Source organism: Arvicola amphibius, chromosome 4 (genome assembly GCF_903992535.2).
Source record: "Arvicola amphibius chromosome 4, mArvAmp1.2, whole genome shotgun sequence".
NCBI classification, from domain to species: domain Eukaryota; kingdom Metazoa; phylum Chordata; class Mammalia; order Rodentia; family Cricetidae; genus Arvicola; species Arvicola amphibius.
Window position 1 is genome coordinate 6,939,657 of NC_052050.1, and position 17,033 is coordinate 6,956,689.

Consider the following 17,033-nt stretch of genomic DNA (forward strand, 5'->3'; position numbering starts at 1 on the left):
GAGAGAGAGACGGTTTCTCTGTTTCAAACTACCTACCTGCCTCTGCCTCCCGAATGATGGGATTAAAGGTGTGTTGTACCACCGCCACCCAGCCTGATGGCCGCTCTTCAAGATAAATTTGAAGCATCTGGTTTTTATGGGTTTTGTTTTGCTTTGGATTTTTCAAGACAGAGTCTCTCTGTGTAGCTCTGGCTGTCCTGGAACTCACTCTGTAGACCAGGCTGGCCTCGAACTCGCAGAGATCTGCCTGCCTCTGCCTCCTGAGTGCTAGGATTAAAGGTGTGCGCCACCACCACTCTGCAGCTTTTCTGATCATCTGTTACATCTGTTGACGGAAGGTCCCTGAATGCTCTGCAATGAGCGAATGAAATATATGGAGTAAATGGATGAACGAAGGGGTGGGTGGGTGGATGGGTGGATGAGCGGATGGCTGGGTGAATGACGGGCAGATGAACGAGTGAATGAGTGAATGAATGAATGAAAGCTGCCTTTGGGCTGACCTGCCCTAGGCAACACAGAGAGGAGCCGGGAGAGGAGAAGAAAATGAAAGAAGAGACATGTCCTTAGGAGGAGAAAACTAAGTGCCCTCTGGCTGGGTGCTTGGCACTTGGACCTTCCCACCATGGGTGACTCACACCAGGAAGTAGGGCTCTCCTTTCCCTGCCCACTCCTCCTAGTTGGCAGTCTAGTTTAGTGGCCGGACTAAATCTACGTGCCTTCGCTGTTTGTGGTTCCAGCAGCCTATTTTTGATCACAGCCTCCCCACTTCCTCCTTAAGTCTCTTGAGCCCTTTCTGCACAATCCAGTGCCCACTGCTTTTTCAAGTGGAAAGAGCCATTGGTAGGTTTGGGGCTGACGCCTAGAACAGAGCTGAGAGCACAGCAGGGCTGTGTGAGCTCTACCCACAATCCCTACTGCCCCCCCCCAGACTTCCCCGACACTGTGGAGGTTGGCTTTGGGCATGCACCATCTGCATGTATATGTTTCTTCCCCTTTTGTGTCTCAGAACATCAGTACAAGAAGCATGGGAAGTATCTGGGATGGCTCATGGGTATGCATACTGCAAGCACATACACACGTGGTGGGTGGGGTGCATGAGCTGGAATCTAAAGAATCCAGGCTGGGGAGTGCCCTAGGTTAGACTCCCCAGCACCACAAATAATGGGCATGGTGATATACACCACGTGGATATTCCCAACACAAGGAAGGTAGAGGTGAGAAGATCAGACGTTCAAGGTCATCCTTGACTAGACAGCAAGCTTAAGGCTAGCCTGGGCTATAAAGAATTCTGTCTTTTAAAAAAAAATCTAAAGTCACGAATAGCCATAGCTCTCCACTCTTTGGAGAGGTCTTACCCTTGAGGTTGCTTCTGAAGCGATATGAAAAGTTCTAAGAAAAATTACTGCATCAGATGTGGTTTTCAAGGCCCCTGTGGCTGCTGTGGGCTGGAAACACTCACAGCCACCTTTGGATTCAAGTTTAAAATTACCCTGGTAAGAAAATACTGTTGTGTGTTCCATCTGGGAACAACGGTTATGACTTACCCTCTCCAGCCCAGTGGTCACATCCTTCCCAAGCCCTTGTATCCCAAAGGCTCCTCTGATTTCAAAGCTGGACTTTAATATGGGGCTATAGGCATATAACAGACATCGGGTTTTTTTTCTTCTCCCTGAAGAAGATATTTTAAGCTTTATTTCATCTTTTATCTAAGAGTCCAGAGGAACTTTCCCCTGACCTTGGAGTCATGGGCCAGGCTCCTCCCTCAGAGCTTGGCTTTGGTTCTCTGTGAGATGGGGGAGCTGGTGTTTCATGCCTCCACAACTCCCCTTCCTTCGCATTCTCATGTTTCTTCGCAGTTTCTCCACCTTCCCCAGAGATCATCGACGTTCCTGCTGGGTGGACACTACAAAGCTAACACCAGTGCCCTTCTATATGAACCATGTCACTTCCCAAAGCCCCAAGAGATGCAGCGACTACGTCTTCCACACCCAAAGGTAGAACGAAATGCAGGCTAAGAGGAGAGAGCCAGCGGGGACAAGCCTCTGTCCCCACGGAGCCTTGGTTCCTGCTCATCTTGAGTGAAGCCAGCTAGGCTCATGACATTGGGGGCAACAGCCTGCAGGCAGCTCAGGAATGCGGTGGTCACCATTGAGAGGATCAGGTGATAGGGAATCACAGGTGAGGGTCAGAGAGGCCTTCCCTTGGGCTTCCGGACCTCACTGTACTCTGCTCCTGTGTTCTCAGGCGGCCGTGGGGAATTCCCATTGGTGTGAGAATCCTGCCTCTCTGAGTCAAATGCCATGGATGCATAGTGAAGCTCTTCCTGGGGGAATCCCTGCGGAAAGAGACCCCAGATTCAGGCCGAGAGAAGGGCACACATATGCCTTCACAACTGAACTCACCGACCCACCTGGTGAAACCACAATGGGAAGTCCCCATGCTGGTTAAACCATGGCCAGCAGAGGTAGCCACAATGGCACAAGGGGTCTAAGGTTTACTGGCTGTGTTTGGTCACAGGCTTACTTGTACCAGAGGGAAAAGAAAGTTAGCTTCCAACACATTTGCAATCATTAGCTACCAGGTGATGCCAGGCTGTGGAATAATCTTTTGATACATTGTGAAGATGTGTTGCTCTCATTGGTTTAATGAAGTAATAACTGCCCAGTAGCTACGCAAGAAGAGGTTAGGCAAGAAAGTCAGACTGAAAGGATGCTAGGAAGAAGGGTGGAGTCATAGGGAGTCACCAGGCAGATGCACAGGGAACAGGACGTACAGAAAATTAGTTGGCAAGCCATGAGCCCTGTGACAGCACATAAGATAAATATTGGTTAAGTTATAAGAGCTAGTTAGTAATAAGCCTAAGCTATCAACTGAGCTTTTATAATTAATAGCAAGTCTCTGTGTGGTTATTTGGGAGCTGGCTGGTGGCATAGATACTTTCGCCTACAATGTCAGGGTGTTGCCAGTTCCATAACTGGGAAAACATGAGGACGTGTCATGTGGTGAAGGGATGGGGTTTGCAGACACATGGCATCATCTGAGGAACTAGAGGCAGCCAGCTGCTTAAAATGAGGACACTGGGGTCCCTGCCCACATCTCATTCTCAAAGGACACTGGCAAGGGACTGGAGATACTCAGTGGTTGAGAGCACTGGCTGCTCCTCCAGGGGACCTGAGTTCAATTCCCAGCACCCATATGGCAGCTCACAACAGTCTGTAACTCAGTTCCAGAGGATCCGACACCATCATACATACATGCAGGCAAAACACTAATGCATGTGAAATAAAACTGAATGATTTTTAAAAAGATACTGGCAACAAGTACGGAGAAGTCATGGCTTGGGTGATCCAGAATGGGTGTGGGACAGAACCCCTCCCTGCTTCCTTCATGGAGCAGGATCAGCAGCCTTGGTTGAATGGGACCAGAGCAGACACATTCAGGGAGACAAGTCACTCTGAAAGCTTACTTTTTCAGAATACATCATCCATCTCCTGCCACCAAACTATGACATCCCTCAGGGCATCTGAGGGCTCTGAGCCTGGGGGATTGGGGTGGGGAGTCTCCCTAGAAAGCCTTTGATTTTTAAATCTCCCTCAGCTTCTATTTGACCCTACCTGTAAAATGTTAGGTCTAAAGAGTTGATACCAAAGAGATGAAGGCACCAACACTAGGAGAAATAGCAGATTGTGATTTATTGACTGTCAAGACTGTAGATGCTGGCCACTCCTGTAATCCTACTTCCTATTCCTTGCTACCTGGTCTTCCTAAGGGCCTCTACTCTCACTGCGTCTCCACCTGACCCATCTTCTATATAGCCATCCTGAGCCAGTGTCCCATTCCCTCTCTGTCCTCCCCCACCCCTGTGTGGTACCCTTGCATGGCCCACATGAGAGCATGGAACCGGGCTCTCAGACTTACCACTGTGCTGGATTCCACCTCTACCTGTCTTGGTGGTGCTGGCTCTTCCCTCAGGGACAACGTATGCAGCTGTAGATTCACATACTGGGACTCGCTCGGCTCAGCAGCCTGCAGAAGGTCAAATGTCATCCATGGAGTCATCCCTCCCACCCGCACCCCCCACCTGCTCCTCTGAAGACATTTCCCACCCACTTCACTGTGTGACCATCCTGCCTCCTCCACCCTGTTCTCTCTAGGATCCCCCCTTCATCCAAGTCCACTGTCCTGGCCAGAGGGGGACAGACTGGACAGAACTTGGGACAAGAGTTGACCACTAGATCTCCAAGTGCTGTTCTCCTGTTCTGGAACAAGTACAGCTGCCCAGTCCAGGGGTTCCCTGGCTGCCTCCCTTTACTCCCTTCTCGTCCAGCCACCCTGACATACCTCCCGACCTCCTGATGTAAGTAACTACCTTACCTGCCGGAGGTTCTGGGATACTTCTGGATGCTTATCAGCTAGAGAGAGAAAGAGAAGGAGGTGAAACCACAGACAAAAGTGGGCAGGGAGGAGAGGCGTGCTATACCCTGAAAGGCTTTCCTTGGAGACTTCAACAATAGGTCTGGGATTTCTAGGACATTCAATAGTAGTGGAAATGCTATAATAAGTGGCATGAAGGGTTTTTTTTGTTTTGTTTTGTTCTTTGAAGTGGAGGGTGTCTTGCTATGTTGCCCAAGTTGCTCTCAAACTCTCCTAATCCTCCTGTCTCAGTCTCCCAAGGGTTGAGAGTACAGAGATGTGCCACCTTGCCTGGCTATGAAAGAAGAGCTTTAGGAAATCACACATGGGGCTGGAGAGATGATTCAGAGGTTAAGAGTACTGGTTGCTCTTCCAGGGACCTGAATTTGGTTCCCAGTACCCACATCAGTCAGCTTACAACTGCCTCTGCTCCAAGGGATGCAGGCTCACTTCTGACTTCCAAGGGTTGAGCGCGCACACACACACATGTACAACCACCCCAACACACATATACACATAATAAAAACATGGAATTTTATTTTATTTTATTGCTGAACTTTGCCAAGACAAGGTAGGAAAGTCTTTCAGAATTCCTTGCTTCATAAGAAAGTCTGTCAGATATGCTAGGCCTTTAGGCCAAAAATGGATGCCCCAACATTGCAGAGGAGCCTTTGGTGACTGTCAAGGTAGCCAGCTGTTTCTGTCATTTCTCACATTTTTTTGAAAGTTGCTTACTTGTTCTTCCTGCTTACTCAATTAATGTTACTTTCTTCTCAAATCTTTGATGAAGTTAAAGACTAGAAAATTATAGTTAGTCTTTTTTAGTTATGATAAAAGATAAATGTGATATAAGACTTTAAGCTCTTCAAGATAGGATAGCTAATTAAATATTTTCTTTAATTTTGTCAAATACAAATGGACTAAATATTGTAACTGTAATTCTTACCTGATAACTGTTTTGTTGTATGTAATTTTACTATGTTAAAACCTTCCTGCTAGGCAGTGGTGGTACACACCTTTAATACCAGCATTTGGGAGACAGAGGTAGGCGAATCTCTGTGAGTTCAAGACTAGCCTGGTCTATGGTATGAATTCCAGGACAGGCTCCAAAACTACACAAAGAAACTCTGTCTCAATAAAACAAAAAGGCAAACAAAACAAAAAAAGTTAAAACCTTCCTTTTGATTAGACAGAAAGGGGGGAAATACTATGGGATAATCCTACTGTACACTGTGAATATGTATTACTTCTGGTTAGTAATAAAGCTGATTTGGCCTTTAGCGAGACAAAACAAGGCTAAGCAGGAAAATCAAACTGAAAATCAAAAGATGAAGGACAGAGTCAAGGAGAGTGCTGCGAGCAAGCCTCCTGAGAAACAAGACATGCTAAAGAACGAAGCCACGTGGCAAAATGTAGATTAATAGAAATGGGCTCATTTAAGTTGTAAGAGCTAGCTAGTAATAAGTGTAAGCTATAGGACAAGCATTTTGTAATTAATATAAACTTTTATGTGATTATTTGGGACCAGGTGGTTGGGACAAAAGAAAAGTTCCATCTCTGTTTATACCTCTATTTGTTGTAGTTGTTTTGGTTTGGTTTGGTTTTTTTGTTTGTTTGTTTTGAGACGGGTTTCTCTGTAGTTTTGGAGCCTCTTCTGGAACTTGCTCTGTGGAACCAGGCTGGCCTTGAACTCACAGAGATCCTCCTGCCTCTACTTCCCCAGTGCTGGGACTAAAAGAATGCACCACCACTGTCCAGCCCATAAATATTTTTTCTCCATATTTTCTTTCTTTCTTTCTTTGTTTCTTTGTTTCTTTCTTTCTCTTTGGTTTTGGGGGAAAAATTTAAAGAAATCACATAGACTTAGATAAAAGACTGGAAGGAACTCACACTCCTTCAGTACAGTGGCTGGTTTTCTGGAGACGGGATTTTGATTTACTGTGTACCTAAGATAATTTCTATCTTCTTTGTTGCTTTTACTTATTTCTCAGGTTTCCTACAGCAATCCTCTCCTTGCCCCCTCTTTTTGGCTTTGTTTCTTGAGGCAGAGTCTTCCCTATGTAGTCCTGGCTGGTCTCGAGCTCACCGCAATCCTGTTGCCTCTGTTCCCACGCGCAGGGATTACATGAGCCAATGCACTCTCTTACATCTTTCCTAAAGGGGAAGCTATCTGTGGGGTCACAGTGTTTCTGGGTGAAAGGGCACCCCAGTGAGTGTGCTAAACTCACAGAACTAGAACTGTCCAGGCTGGGAAAGTCCCATGTGGTTAGTGGAACCACATGAGGGCTGCAGCTCAGGAGGCCCCCCCGAAAGAGAATGGAGAGCCAGACTCCCAGCACTCGGGAGGCAGAGACAGGTGGATTTCTGTGAGTTCAAGGCCATCCTGGTCTACTACAGAGTAAGTTCCAGGACAGCCAGGGCTACACAGAGAAACCCTGACTTGAGAGACAGAGAGACAGAGAGAGAGAGAGAGAGACCAACTGGAAAAGGAAAACAGTTCTGCTGCTGTGCCAAGAGGCTCTGAGTTGGCCGCTGCCCCATGGGCCTCCAGAAGCAGTCAGAGATGTGGCTGAGGCCTGGGGTCCCTGTGCCACCACCAACAGCACGCAGCAGCCCAGACGACAGCTGTAGGACAGAGCTGCCTCATTTCTGCTACCAACCCTCACTGAAGCCTCAGGAACGTGAACAAAGATGGCCCTGAGGGCCCTGTGCTCATGAAGTCTCAGCACAGGAAGGAAGCCAGCAGCTCCCCTGGTGGAGGCCAGAGCCCTGTCCTTCTGTCCTTTTGTCATTCAGTCCCTGTGCTTACTCATGGTTCTGGGTTTGTTGAGAACATGCTTGCTGGCGCGCACCCTGTGCAAGTCCTGTCTGTCAATCTGAACTCGGGGAGGGTGGGACTTCGGGTTACCAGGATGCTTCACAGGGTCCCTGCGTGACTAAAGATACTAAACCCAATAATGACCTTCTCCACTATGGCCCAGGCCTGAAGCGGGGCACAGGGACATGAGGTGGCAGCCACGGATGCTGTTGAGAAGCATCTAGTACAAAAAGAACCATAATAGGCAAGGTACAGGGGGCACCCAGGAGGGCCTGAAGCCCTCAAGGAAAAAGTCCAAGGAAAGAAAATCTGAGGGCAGTGCTTGGAGACTAGGGAGTAAGCCAGGGAAGGCCAGCGGTGGCAGTTTCAGCCTGCAGAATAAACCCAGGAGAGAGTGGGGTGGGGGAGCTGAGGCTTCTGCCTCATAACCAAATGTCACAAGAAGTGGGGGGAGGTGGTAGGAGTGGGGTGGGCAGGGTGCACTGTGGAGGCCTAGCAGCCCTGCAGAGAGCCTCTCAAGAGTATGGGAGGCCACTGAAGGTTTTAAATGGAAGTTTAAAAACCATGGGACAACCACTTAGGACTCAAGAGAAAGGTCTCTAGGGACCTATCTCCTGAAGTATGTAACCACTATACACAGGGACAACTCTGGGGCCCTCCCTCTAGGGTCAACTTGAGTGTGAGCTGAGCCCTGAGGGTGTGTGCTTCATGCGGTGCCTGTTTTAATAGCTGGGGACAGGGTACTGAAGGCAAAAGACCGTGGCTAGAATCCACCCACCCTGGAGTAGGGACAGAGGACACAGGGAGCTAACTCACCTTTGACCTGACGCTTCTGGAACATCCTCCAGGCCAGCAGAGAGGTCCCCACCAACAGGAACAGCAGAAGAGCTAACACGGACAGCAGCACCGGGAGGCTTTAAGGGGAGGGAGTTAGTTATTCAGGGCTGGGAATTAAACCCAGGGCCTCATGCACGCTAGTCAAGTGCTCTACCCAGCCTCGCGTATACCACCAGCTCCTGACTTTCAAAACCTATAGGGTCCACACTAACTCCAGTCAGTTCCAGGATCCATTTGCAGCGCCCAACAGGGTCGGAGCGGACAGTCTGAACCCTGGAAATAGTTACTGACGACATGGAGATTTCTGTCCATGTCCTCCATAAGGTTCCATCCATAAGCTCATATATTTAAATACTTGGTCCCCAGTTGGTGGAACTACTTGGAAAGGATTAGGAGGTGCCACCTTGTTGGAGATCTGTCCCTGAAGGGTGGACTTTGAAGTTTCAAAAGCCCACAACATTCCCAGTTAGCTCTCTCTGCCTTGTGACTGTGTCACACGACATGCGCTCTCAGCTACCGCTCCAGCGCCATGCCCGCCCTCCTGTTGCCGTGTTCCTATCATGATGGTCACGGACTCTAACCCTCTGAAACTGCTAGCCCCAAGTGAACGCTTTCTATGGTAAGTTGCCTTGGCCATGGTGGTTTCGTCACAGCCATAGGAAGATAACTAAGACACGTGGTAACATAAATATCATGACGAGGTACGAAAGTGAACATTCTATAAAGCCCCGAGCCATGTCTGTCGGGATGTCACCAGCCTCTTCCATGCTACTCTCCCTTCCATTACACTCTGAGTCCTCCCCAGCCTGAGCTCTTCCTGTCTTCAGCATCGGCAGGCCCAGGATGGTAAGTGACCTACGGTCTCCTATCTGGACTGGAGCCAGCAACACAGGAGTGTCTAGCCAGTGGGGTATGACAGCAGCACATGGCCACAAAGCCTACTTAAGCCCCTCTGAGGAGAAGGGCCACCACCTTCAAGTCAGGAACCAGGGGTTCTCACGCCAAGCCCTTATAGTTCTGGAAGTCATTCTTCTGAGCGGACTGATGGAGGAGTTATCTGTCTATTTTACTTTCATTGGTTAACTAATAAAGAAAACTGCCTTGGCCCTTTAAGAGAACAGAAAATTAGGTAGGCAGAGTAGACAGAACAAAATTCTGAAAAAGAGGGGGAGACACTTCAGGCAGTCTCCATGCTTCTCCTCTCCGAGATGGACGCAGGTTAAGATCTCTCCTGGTAAGCCACACCTCGTGGTGCTACACAGATTACTAAATATGGGTTAAAAAAAAGATGTGAGAATTAGCCAATAAGAGGCTGAAACTATGGGCCAGGCAGTGATTTAAAAGAATACAGTTTCCGTGTAATTATTTCGGGTGTAAAGCTAGCCGGCGGCCGGGTGGCGGGACGCAGCCCTGCCGCTTCATTTCTACAGCGGACCACATGACTGGGGTGGCTACCTCCAGGTCAGGGACCAGGGCACCTCACCTCACCTCAAGCCCGAGGGCCCAGGATGCTCATGGTGTTCCTTCACGGATCCTCGGGTGGGACCCTCAGTGGTCAGACTGGTGATTAGGCTAGTGGCCAGGCTGGTAGGCACCGGAAGTGTCCCTTGTGTTGATGCTGGAGATAAAACCACAGATCCAACCAAGTGAATCTCCTCAGACTCTGCCCCTAGCCAATGGCTCCCTCTCTCTCTCCCTCCCTCCCTCCCTCCCTCCCTTCCTTCCTTCCTCCTTTTCTTTTTTTCTTTATGTTTTGAGACAGGATCTCAGTATGGAGTCTACAGCCCTAGCTGTCCCTGAACTTGTGATCTTCCTACCTCTGCCTTCTGAATGCTAAGATCACAGGCCTTCACCGCCCTGGCCAGCTGCCAGCGGGTTGTTTTTGAGGTGATTTCACACCAAACAAAGGAGCAGGATGGGATGGCCTCCTTAATCAGCTGATCTTTTGCATGTACGACACAGCCACCACCCCCTACCCACCTGAGTCAAAACCACACGCTAGGTCTGCTCTCTCAGCCACATGCTGCCAAAGAGAAGTAGCTGCAAAGCTGGCGCCACTCGTGAAAGCTCCCTCTGCACACAGCACTGTCACCATCTGTCCCCTGCTGACCCTCTGCTCAGCCCCCAACACACCCCTGGATTCTAGCTTCCATGGGTCACTCCACAGGACACAGAATTCTGTCCTGGCCACACTCTTCTCTCTCTGCCTCCCATCCCCTGACAAGCCAGCACCTTCCTTCCCACAGGATGCAGCTACTCCTCCAGGATGCAGCTACTCCAGGATGCAGCTACTCCAGGATGCCACCCTGACTGTTGCCCTGTCCCTGTCTGTCCCTCCCCTCCATTCCCCCACCACACATCATGTATTCTCGGGCTCTAAGCTGATTTCCACCCCAGAAATTCCTGCCACTTTGCAGCTGTCATGATGCTATAGGGGACTTACCTGGGAGCTGACTTGGAACCACAGACACCACAACCTTGAAGTAGTCATCAGTCATAAACGGTACATCCACTCCACACTTGTAGGTGCCTGCATCCTCCAGGGCGAGGTTCTCCAAGGTCACTGTGAAGGTGAGGTTGGCTGGATGGTCCCTGATGGACACTCGGCCATTCCTAGCTTCATTTGGGGGTCTGGTCTTGACAATATCGTTACACAATATCAGTGAGTCTCTGCACCAGTATTTGGCATTGCTCTTGTATGTCTCCTTATACTGACACCGCACACTCAGGGATTCCCCCACAGTGCCTGTCACAGTGCTGGGGTCATGAAGAGGGACACAGCCTGGAAAACAGAAGCCACAATTCTGCACCCTCACAGCTGGATGGGGTGTAGATCCCCAAAAGTTTCATCCTCCATTCCCTCATCTCCCATCAATCATCCCAGGGTTCCCTCCCTTTCTGCCCTGCTCCTTCCTTCAACCTTAATCCCCCCAGTCTCTCCCACCCACTAAGGCCTCATGTTTTCAAACATGCCAGCCCTGGACATCTCAGGACCTGGGAGAATAGCCACACCCCCACATGGTCCCACCACAGGAATATGAGCCCGAGCAGAAGACAGTGGCCAGCTGTATACCCTGCTCCCCCAAAGTCCTCATGACCCTGTGACCAGGAAGGGGAGTTGGGGGTGGGCAGATAATGAGAGGGCTGGCTCTCTCCACCTAGGTTCACTTTGCTGATTTTGAGGTTCTGGTTTTTTTTTTTTAAGATTTTACTTTAAGGCTTATTTATTATGTTTGTGTGTATCTGTGAGAGTTTATGTGCACCCTACACATGCATGCAGAAGCTCCTGGAAGCTAGAAGAGGGTGTGAGGTGCCCAGAAACCAGAGTTAGAGGTAGTTGTGAGCCACTATGTAGGTTCTGGAAGCCAAACCCTGGTCCTCAGAAAGAGCAGTAAGTGAACTTAACCACTGAGCCAGCTCTCGCCGATTTTGCTTTTATTTTCATATGTGCATACGTGTTTGTGTATAGGCTCATGTACAAGAGTACAATGCCTGCAGCAGAGGAGAAGTTCCACTTGTCTCTGCACCCTCAGCTCTGGGTACAGAGACACAGACCAAGCCCAGTTTTTAAGTGGGTGCTGGGGATCCAAACGCAGGCTCTCACTTTCTCCACTAAGTCATCTCCCCCCCCCCAGTTCTGAAGTGCTTAATGAGTAAACGCCAGTTCCCAGCCCTCCTGTGTCTTTCCTGACCCTCATGGATGCTTCTCCCTGTCCCCCTGCCCCCCCTCCACCATAGATGGCTGGCTTTGCACCTTCTACCACTGCCCTCAGAATGGCACCTTCAAATCTCCTTAAATCCTGAAGGGAACAGAAGAAGAAGAAGAAGAAGAAGAAGAAGAAGAAGAAGAAGAAGAAGAAGAAGAAGAAGAAGAAGAAGAAGAAGAAGAAGCAGGAGGAGGAGGAGGAGGAGGAGGAGGAGGAGGAGGAGGAGAGGAGGAGGAGGAGGAGGAGGAGGAGGAGGAGGAGGCGGAGGAGGAGTAGGAGGAGGAGGAGGAGGAGGAGCAGGAGGAGGAGGAGGAGGAGGAGGAGGAGGAGGAGGAGGAGAAGAAGAAGAAGAAGAAGAAGAAGAAGAAGAAGAAGAAGAAGAAGAAGAAGAAGAAGAAGAAGAAGAAAGCCCAAACAAATAAAAGGAAAAATAGCCTAAATGATGTTCAAACTTCTATAAATGTGTAAACTCAGATAAAACCAATATTTGCTTGTTTGGTTTGAAACTACAAATGACCAATATATGCCAAGAACAGAACGTTTTGTTTTGTCTGTCTTTCTTTCTCTTTCTTTCTTTCTTTCTTTTCTTTCTTTCTTTCTTTTCTTTTCTTTTCTTTTTTTTTTTTTTTTTTGGTTGTTGTTGTTGAGACAATGTTTTTCAACCTCTGCTGGCCTGAAACTCACTGTGCAGACGAGGCTCAAACTCTGAGGTCTGCCTGCCTGACTCCAGAGTGCTGGGATTAGAGAGAGACTCCTTTTCTTTGGGGAGTGGTCATTTATACATTGCCCCTGCCCCAGTGGATAACCCCACACCCATATGCATAGAGGCAGTGCTAGTCAGATTCAATGGTTATTTTTTTTTGTTTGTTTTTTTTTTGTTTGTTTGTTTTTTTTTTTTTGTTTTTCGAGACAGGGTTTCTCTGCCGGGCGGTGGTGGCGCACGCCTTTAATCCCAGCACTCGGGAGGCAGAGGTAGGCGGATCTCTGTGAGTTCAAGACCAGCCTGGTCTACAAGAGCTAGTTCCAGGACAGGCTCTAAAGCTACAGATTCAATGGTTATTGAAAAGACAATAATAATATGAAGTTGGGATGGACTTGGGAGAAGTTGCAGGGAGGGTGAGGGCTGGATATGATCAAACTACATTGTTCACATCCAGGAACTTTTCAAAGAATAAAGAAAAGTAATTTGTGGAATGTAGTGGCACACACCCACTCTTAGTTTCTGCCACAGCAGCCTGCAGCTGCCACCAAAGCAGTTAAGGCATCATCTGTCGCCAGGTGCCTTTCTACAGCCAGCTATGCGACATGTGCGTCCCTTCAAAGTACCCACCAGGCACAGCCCGCTCTCTTGTCTTTCCGGTTGGTCTCTTGCTCCTCTTCCCGGGTCTCTGCCTGTCTTTGTCTGCCTGCCTGCCCCTCTCATGTCCCCATTCCAACATGGCCTTCCCCCCCCTTCCCCTCCCCCAATAAACCTCCTGCACTAACTCTGCTGCGACTGCGTGGTGTGTTTGCTTAGTGGCATACCTTGGCAGGGCCTGCTGAAAGCTACCCACTTCACTTTTCTTTTTTTATCTCTACACTCTAGAGGCAGAGGAAGGCAATCTTGGTGAGTTTAGGATTAGCCTAATCTACATAGTAAATTCCAGGGCTACACAGTGAGCCCCTGTCCCAAAAGTAAAAGGGGAAAAAAATCTTAAAAAAAAAAAAAAAACAAAAAAAAAACAAAAAAAAACAAAAACAAAAAAAAAAAACTAGCAGGGAGTAGTGGTCCCTTTAGTCTTGGGACAGGCAGATCTCTGAGTTCAAGTCCAGCCTGTTCTACAAAGTTCCAGAACAGCCAGGGACACACAGAGAAACCCTGTCTTGAAAAACCAAAAAAGAAAGGAAGACCAGACAAGACAAAACAGACTACAAGAGCTAGTTCCAGGACAGGCTCCAAAGCCACAGAGAAACCCTGTCTCGAAAAACCAAAAAACAACAACAACAACAAAAAAAAAAAACAGACTGACTAAATCTCTTCACAGACCTCACCACCAACAGGCACCTCTCAGGGTCTCCCAGCACAGCCCCTGTCCCCTCACGATGGTACCACCTGCCACGCCCTCCTCTTTCCTGTTCTAACCCATCCAAAATTCCTCTCGGCACCCCTCCAGGGCAGCCACCAGCCCTCACTGTGTATGACTTGTCCCTTGTTCTGACAGCTGAGTGCGGAGCGAGATGCTGGCCCCTTCCTCAGCAGTGTGAACATTTGGCCCTCCACCTTCCACAGAGGACACAGGGGCCACGTTCTGTCTGGTGCACAGAGGAATCCAGGCTCCGGCGCCTTATATGGCATTTCCCTGAGGCCTCCCACCCTCCTGGGCAGACATCCTCCTCACCTGGAAGCCAGAAAAGCGGCAGCAACAGCAGTTTGGGCAGCCACACAGCTGAGGCCAGTAGGGGCATTTCTCCCACACACAAGCCAGGCTGGACCCGCCACGGTTTCAGACCCGTCGGGGACGGTCAGTCTCTGAGCGCCCACTTCTGCTTTTTGTTGTGTCTAGCTGTTTTGTTTCTGACTTCTCTTAGTTCTGTTCCTTGAGCTACTGAGAAAATGAAAAAATCTGGGGGCTCCGAGGCCAGTGGAGGAAGCCCGGGTGCGGCGCAGATCCCATGACTGCCAGGGTGAGATCTGTAGCTCTCGGGTCTACTCGACCCTGCTTGCCCAGGGTGCAGGGCCAGGCTTCTTTCTGATTGGCGTCTAGTCACTACTCTTGTGGGCAGGATGGCAGCCTTGTGGGAGGAAGTTCCTGCTGCTTCTGCCTGGGTGGTACTCACTGTGAGACCTTCCTGGGATCTCTACTCCCATGGACCCCAGCTCTAGGCCTAGACCCCCAAACATTAATAGCTCCAGCGTCCCTGAAGGGCACCTGGTCTTGGAAATGAATCTTCTAAGTCAGGTGATGGTGGTACACACCTTTAATCCCAGCACTTGGAAGGCAGAGGCAGGCAGATTTCTGTGAGTTGGAGGCCAACCTGGTCTACAGGAGCTAGTTCCAGGACAGGATCCAAAGTCAGAGAAACCCTGTCTCGAATAAACCAGAAAAAAGAAGAAAAAAGTGAGTTACAGGACAGCCAGAGCTACACAGAGAAAGAAGGAAAGAAGGGTTGGTTAGGAAAGAAAGAAAGAAAGGAAGGAAGGAAGGAAGGAAGGAAGGAAGGAAGGAAGGAAGGAAGGAAGGAAGGAGAAAGATGTCTTCCATTTGACCTGGAGCTCTACAGACTGTGACCTTCTTTCCTGGGTAGCGGTGCCATTGAACCTGAGAAGGGATCCAGACAGCCTGCAGGTCCCCTTTCATTTCTCTGATGGCCAGGTGCAAAGGCACAGTCCTATTATGCAACTACTCTGGACGCTGAGGCAGGAGGGTCGCTTGAGGGACAGTGGCAATAATGTCACAGGTCAACTAAAGATAAGTAAGAAACTTTGCGTTCTAGATTCTTGTCTTGGTCAGTGTTCTGTTGCTGTGAGGAGACACCATGACCACAGCAACTCTTGTAAAAGAAAGAGAAAAATCAGAGCTTCTTATAGCTTCAGAGGTTTAGACCATCATCCTGGCAGGAAGCGCGGCAGCATGCAGGCAGACATGGGGCTGGAGAAGGAGCTGAGAGTTCTACATCTGGATCCATAGGCATCAGGAAGAGAGACACACTGGAACTGACTTGAGCATTTGAAATCCCAAAGCCCACCCTCCAACAAGGCCACACCTCCTAATCCTTTCAAATAGTGCCATTCCCTGGTAACCAAATATTCAAATCTATGAGCCTATGGGGGCCATTCTTACTCAAGCCACCACAATATTTTTTAAACTAAAAATAAAACATATTAGTTCACTGTGCTATGGTGGTGCACACCTTTAATCCCAGCACTCAGGAGGCATAGGCAGGCAGATCTCTGTGAGTCTGAGGCCAACCTGGTCTACTTAGTGAGTTCCAGGATAACCAAAACTACATAATGAGACCCTATCTTTAAAAACTATTTTTTTTTAAATTGTATTTATGTATTTGTGTGTGCCTGCTTGTCTGTATGTGCACCATGTGTGCAGTGCTTTCGGAGGCCAGAAGAGGGCACCAGATTCCCCCATAACTGGATTTACAGATTTTATTTCATTGTTCTGTTCTGGTTTGTTTTGTTTAGCTTACACTTCCAGGTAGGTCACAATCCATCACTGAGGGAAGTCAGAGTAGGAACTGAAACGGGAGCCAACGAGACATGCTGCTTACAAGCTAGTTCCCAGGCTCACGTTCAGATCCCTAGCTCATACGGTCCAAGACCACCTGCCCAGGGATGGCACCACTCACAAAGAGATGGGCCCTCCCACATCAACCAAAACCAAGATAATTTCCCCCACAGACATGGCCACCCATCAGTCGTATCCGGACAGCCTCCGGACTGTGACTCCCTCAGACAACCTCTCTGGTATGTGTCAAGTTGGCAGCTGAAGCTAACAAGGACACCATTGATAGTGTTGTGCTAAACATGAACACACAGCAGAGGAGTCATATTTGGTGATTTACATAGCCTGATCACTGTAAGATTCATAGAAATGTGGACCCCCTCCCCCAGATGTTCTATGATCCAAAAGGCACTGCTGTGGTCTTGAACACCCAGGCTAGACAGAGAAAATGGAGGCTAGGCACTCATGTGGCTGGTTCACTTGCATCTGAGTGACCTTGACCAAAACCCTTGGCTTTGTAAACTGGCTGTGATGATAGATCTGTAACCCCAGCTTTTGGGAGGTTGAGGCAGGAGGATCTGATGTTCGAGGTCATCCGTGGCAATATAGAGTCTGAGGCTAGCCCAGGCTACAGAAGATCCAGACTCAAGAAGGAGGTGAGGGTGCTGGGAATATGGCTCAGTGGGTAAGAATGCTTGTTGTCTAAGCATGAGGACCTGAGTTCGAATCCCCAGCACCCATGTAGAAATCAGGACATGGTGACACTGTAAGAAATAAATCCTGATGGTCATTCTCAGTATGAGATATTTTCAGAGTTCGTAAGAAAGCCACAAGTATGCAGGTGAAGGTAGGCTCCTCTCCCCGCAGCTGATGAAAATGCCTACTTGTGTCGGAACTCTGAGAATTAGGAAGTTGCTAGGTGAATGAGCTCAGGATTAGAAAAGGAGGTAGTCTCCTGCCCCAGGACATTCTTTCAATAGGCTTTGTATCCTAAACCAATAGAGTGGGGGGTTCGGGGAGGGGGCTATGCTAGAAGAAGGTGAG

The 17,033-nt window shown here is 49.0% G+C and overlaps 1 protein-coding gene across 1 annotated transcript; it reads right to left on the minus strand.

Annotated features, from left to right (window-relative positions):
* Positions 1–1,660: 1,660 nt before the first annotated feature.
* On the minus strand, positions 1,661–14,486 carry LOC119812932 (CMRF35-like molecule 8). The gene is given in 8 exon segments (XM_038327965.2): positions 1,661–2,205; positions 2,207–2,335; positions 3,919–4,026; positions 4,375–4,412; positions 8,048–8,145; positions 9,557–9,686; positions 10,512–10,850; positions 14,154–14,486. Coding segments are annotated over 8 exon segments (942 nt in total). The 5' UTR covers positions 14,221–14,486; the 3' UTR covers positions 1,661–2,172.
* Between the last annotated feature and the right edge of the window lie 2,547 nt (positions 14,487–17,033).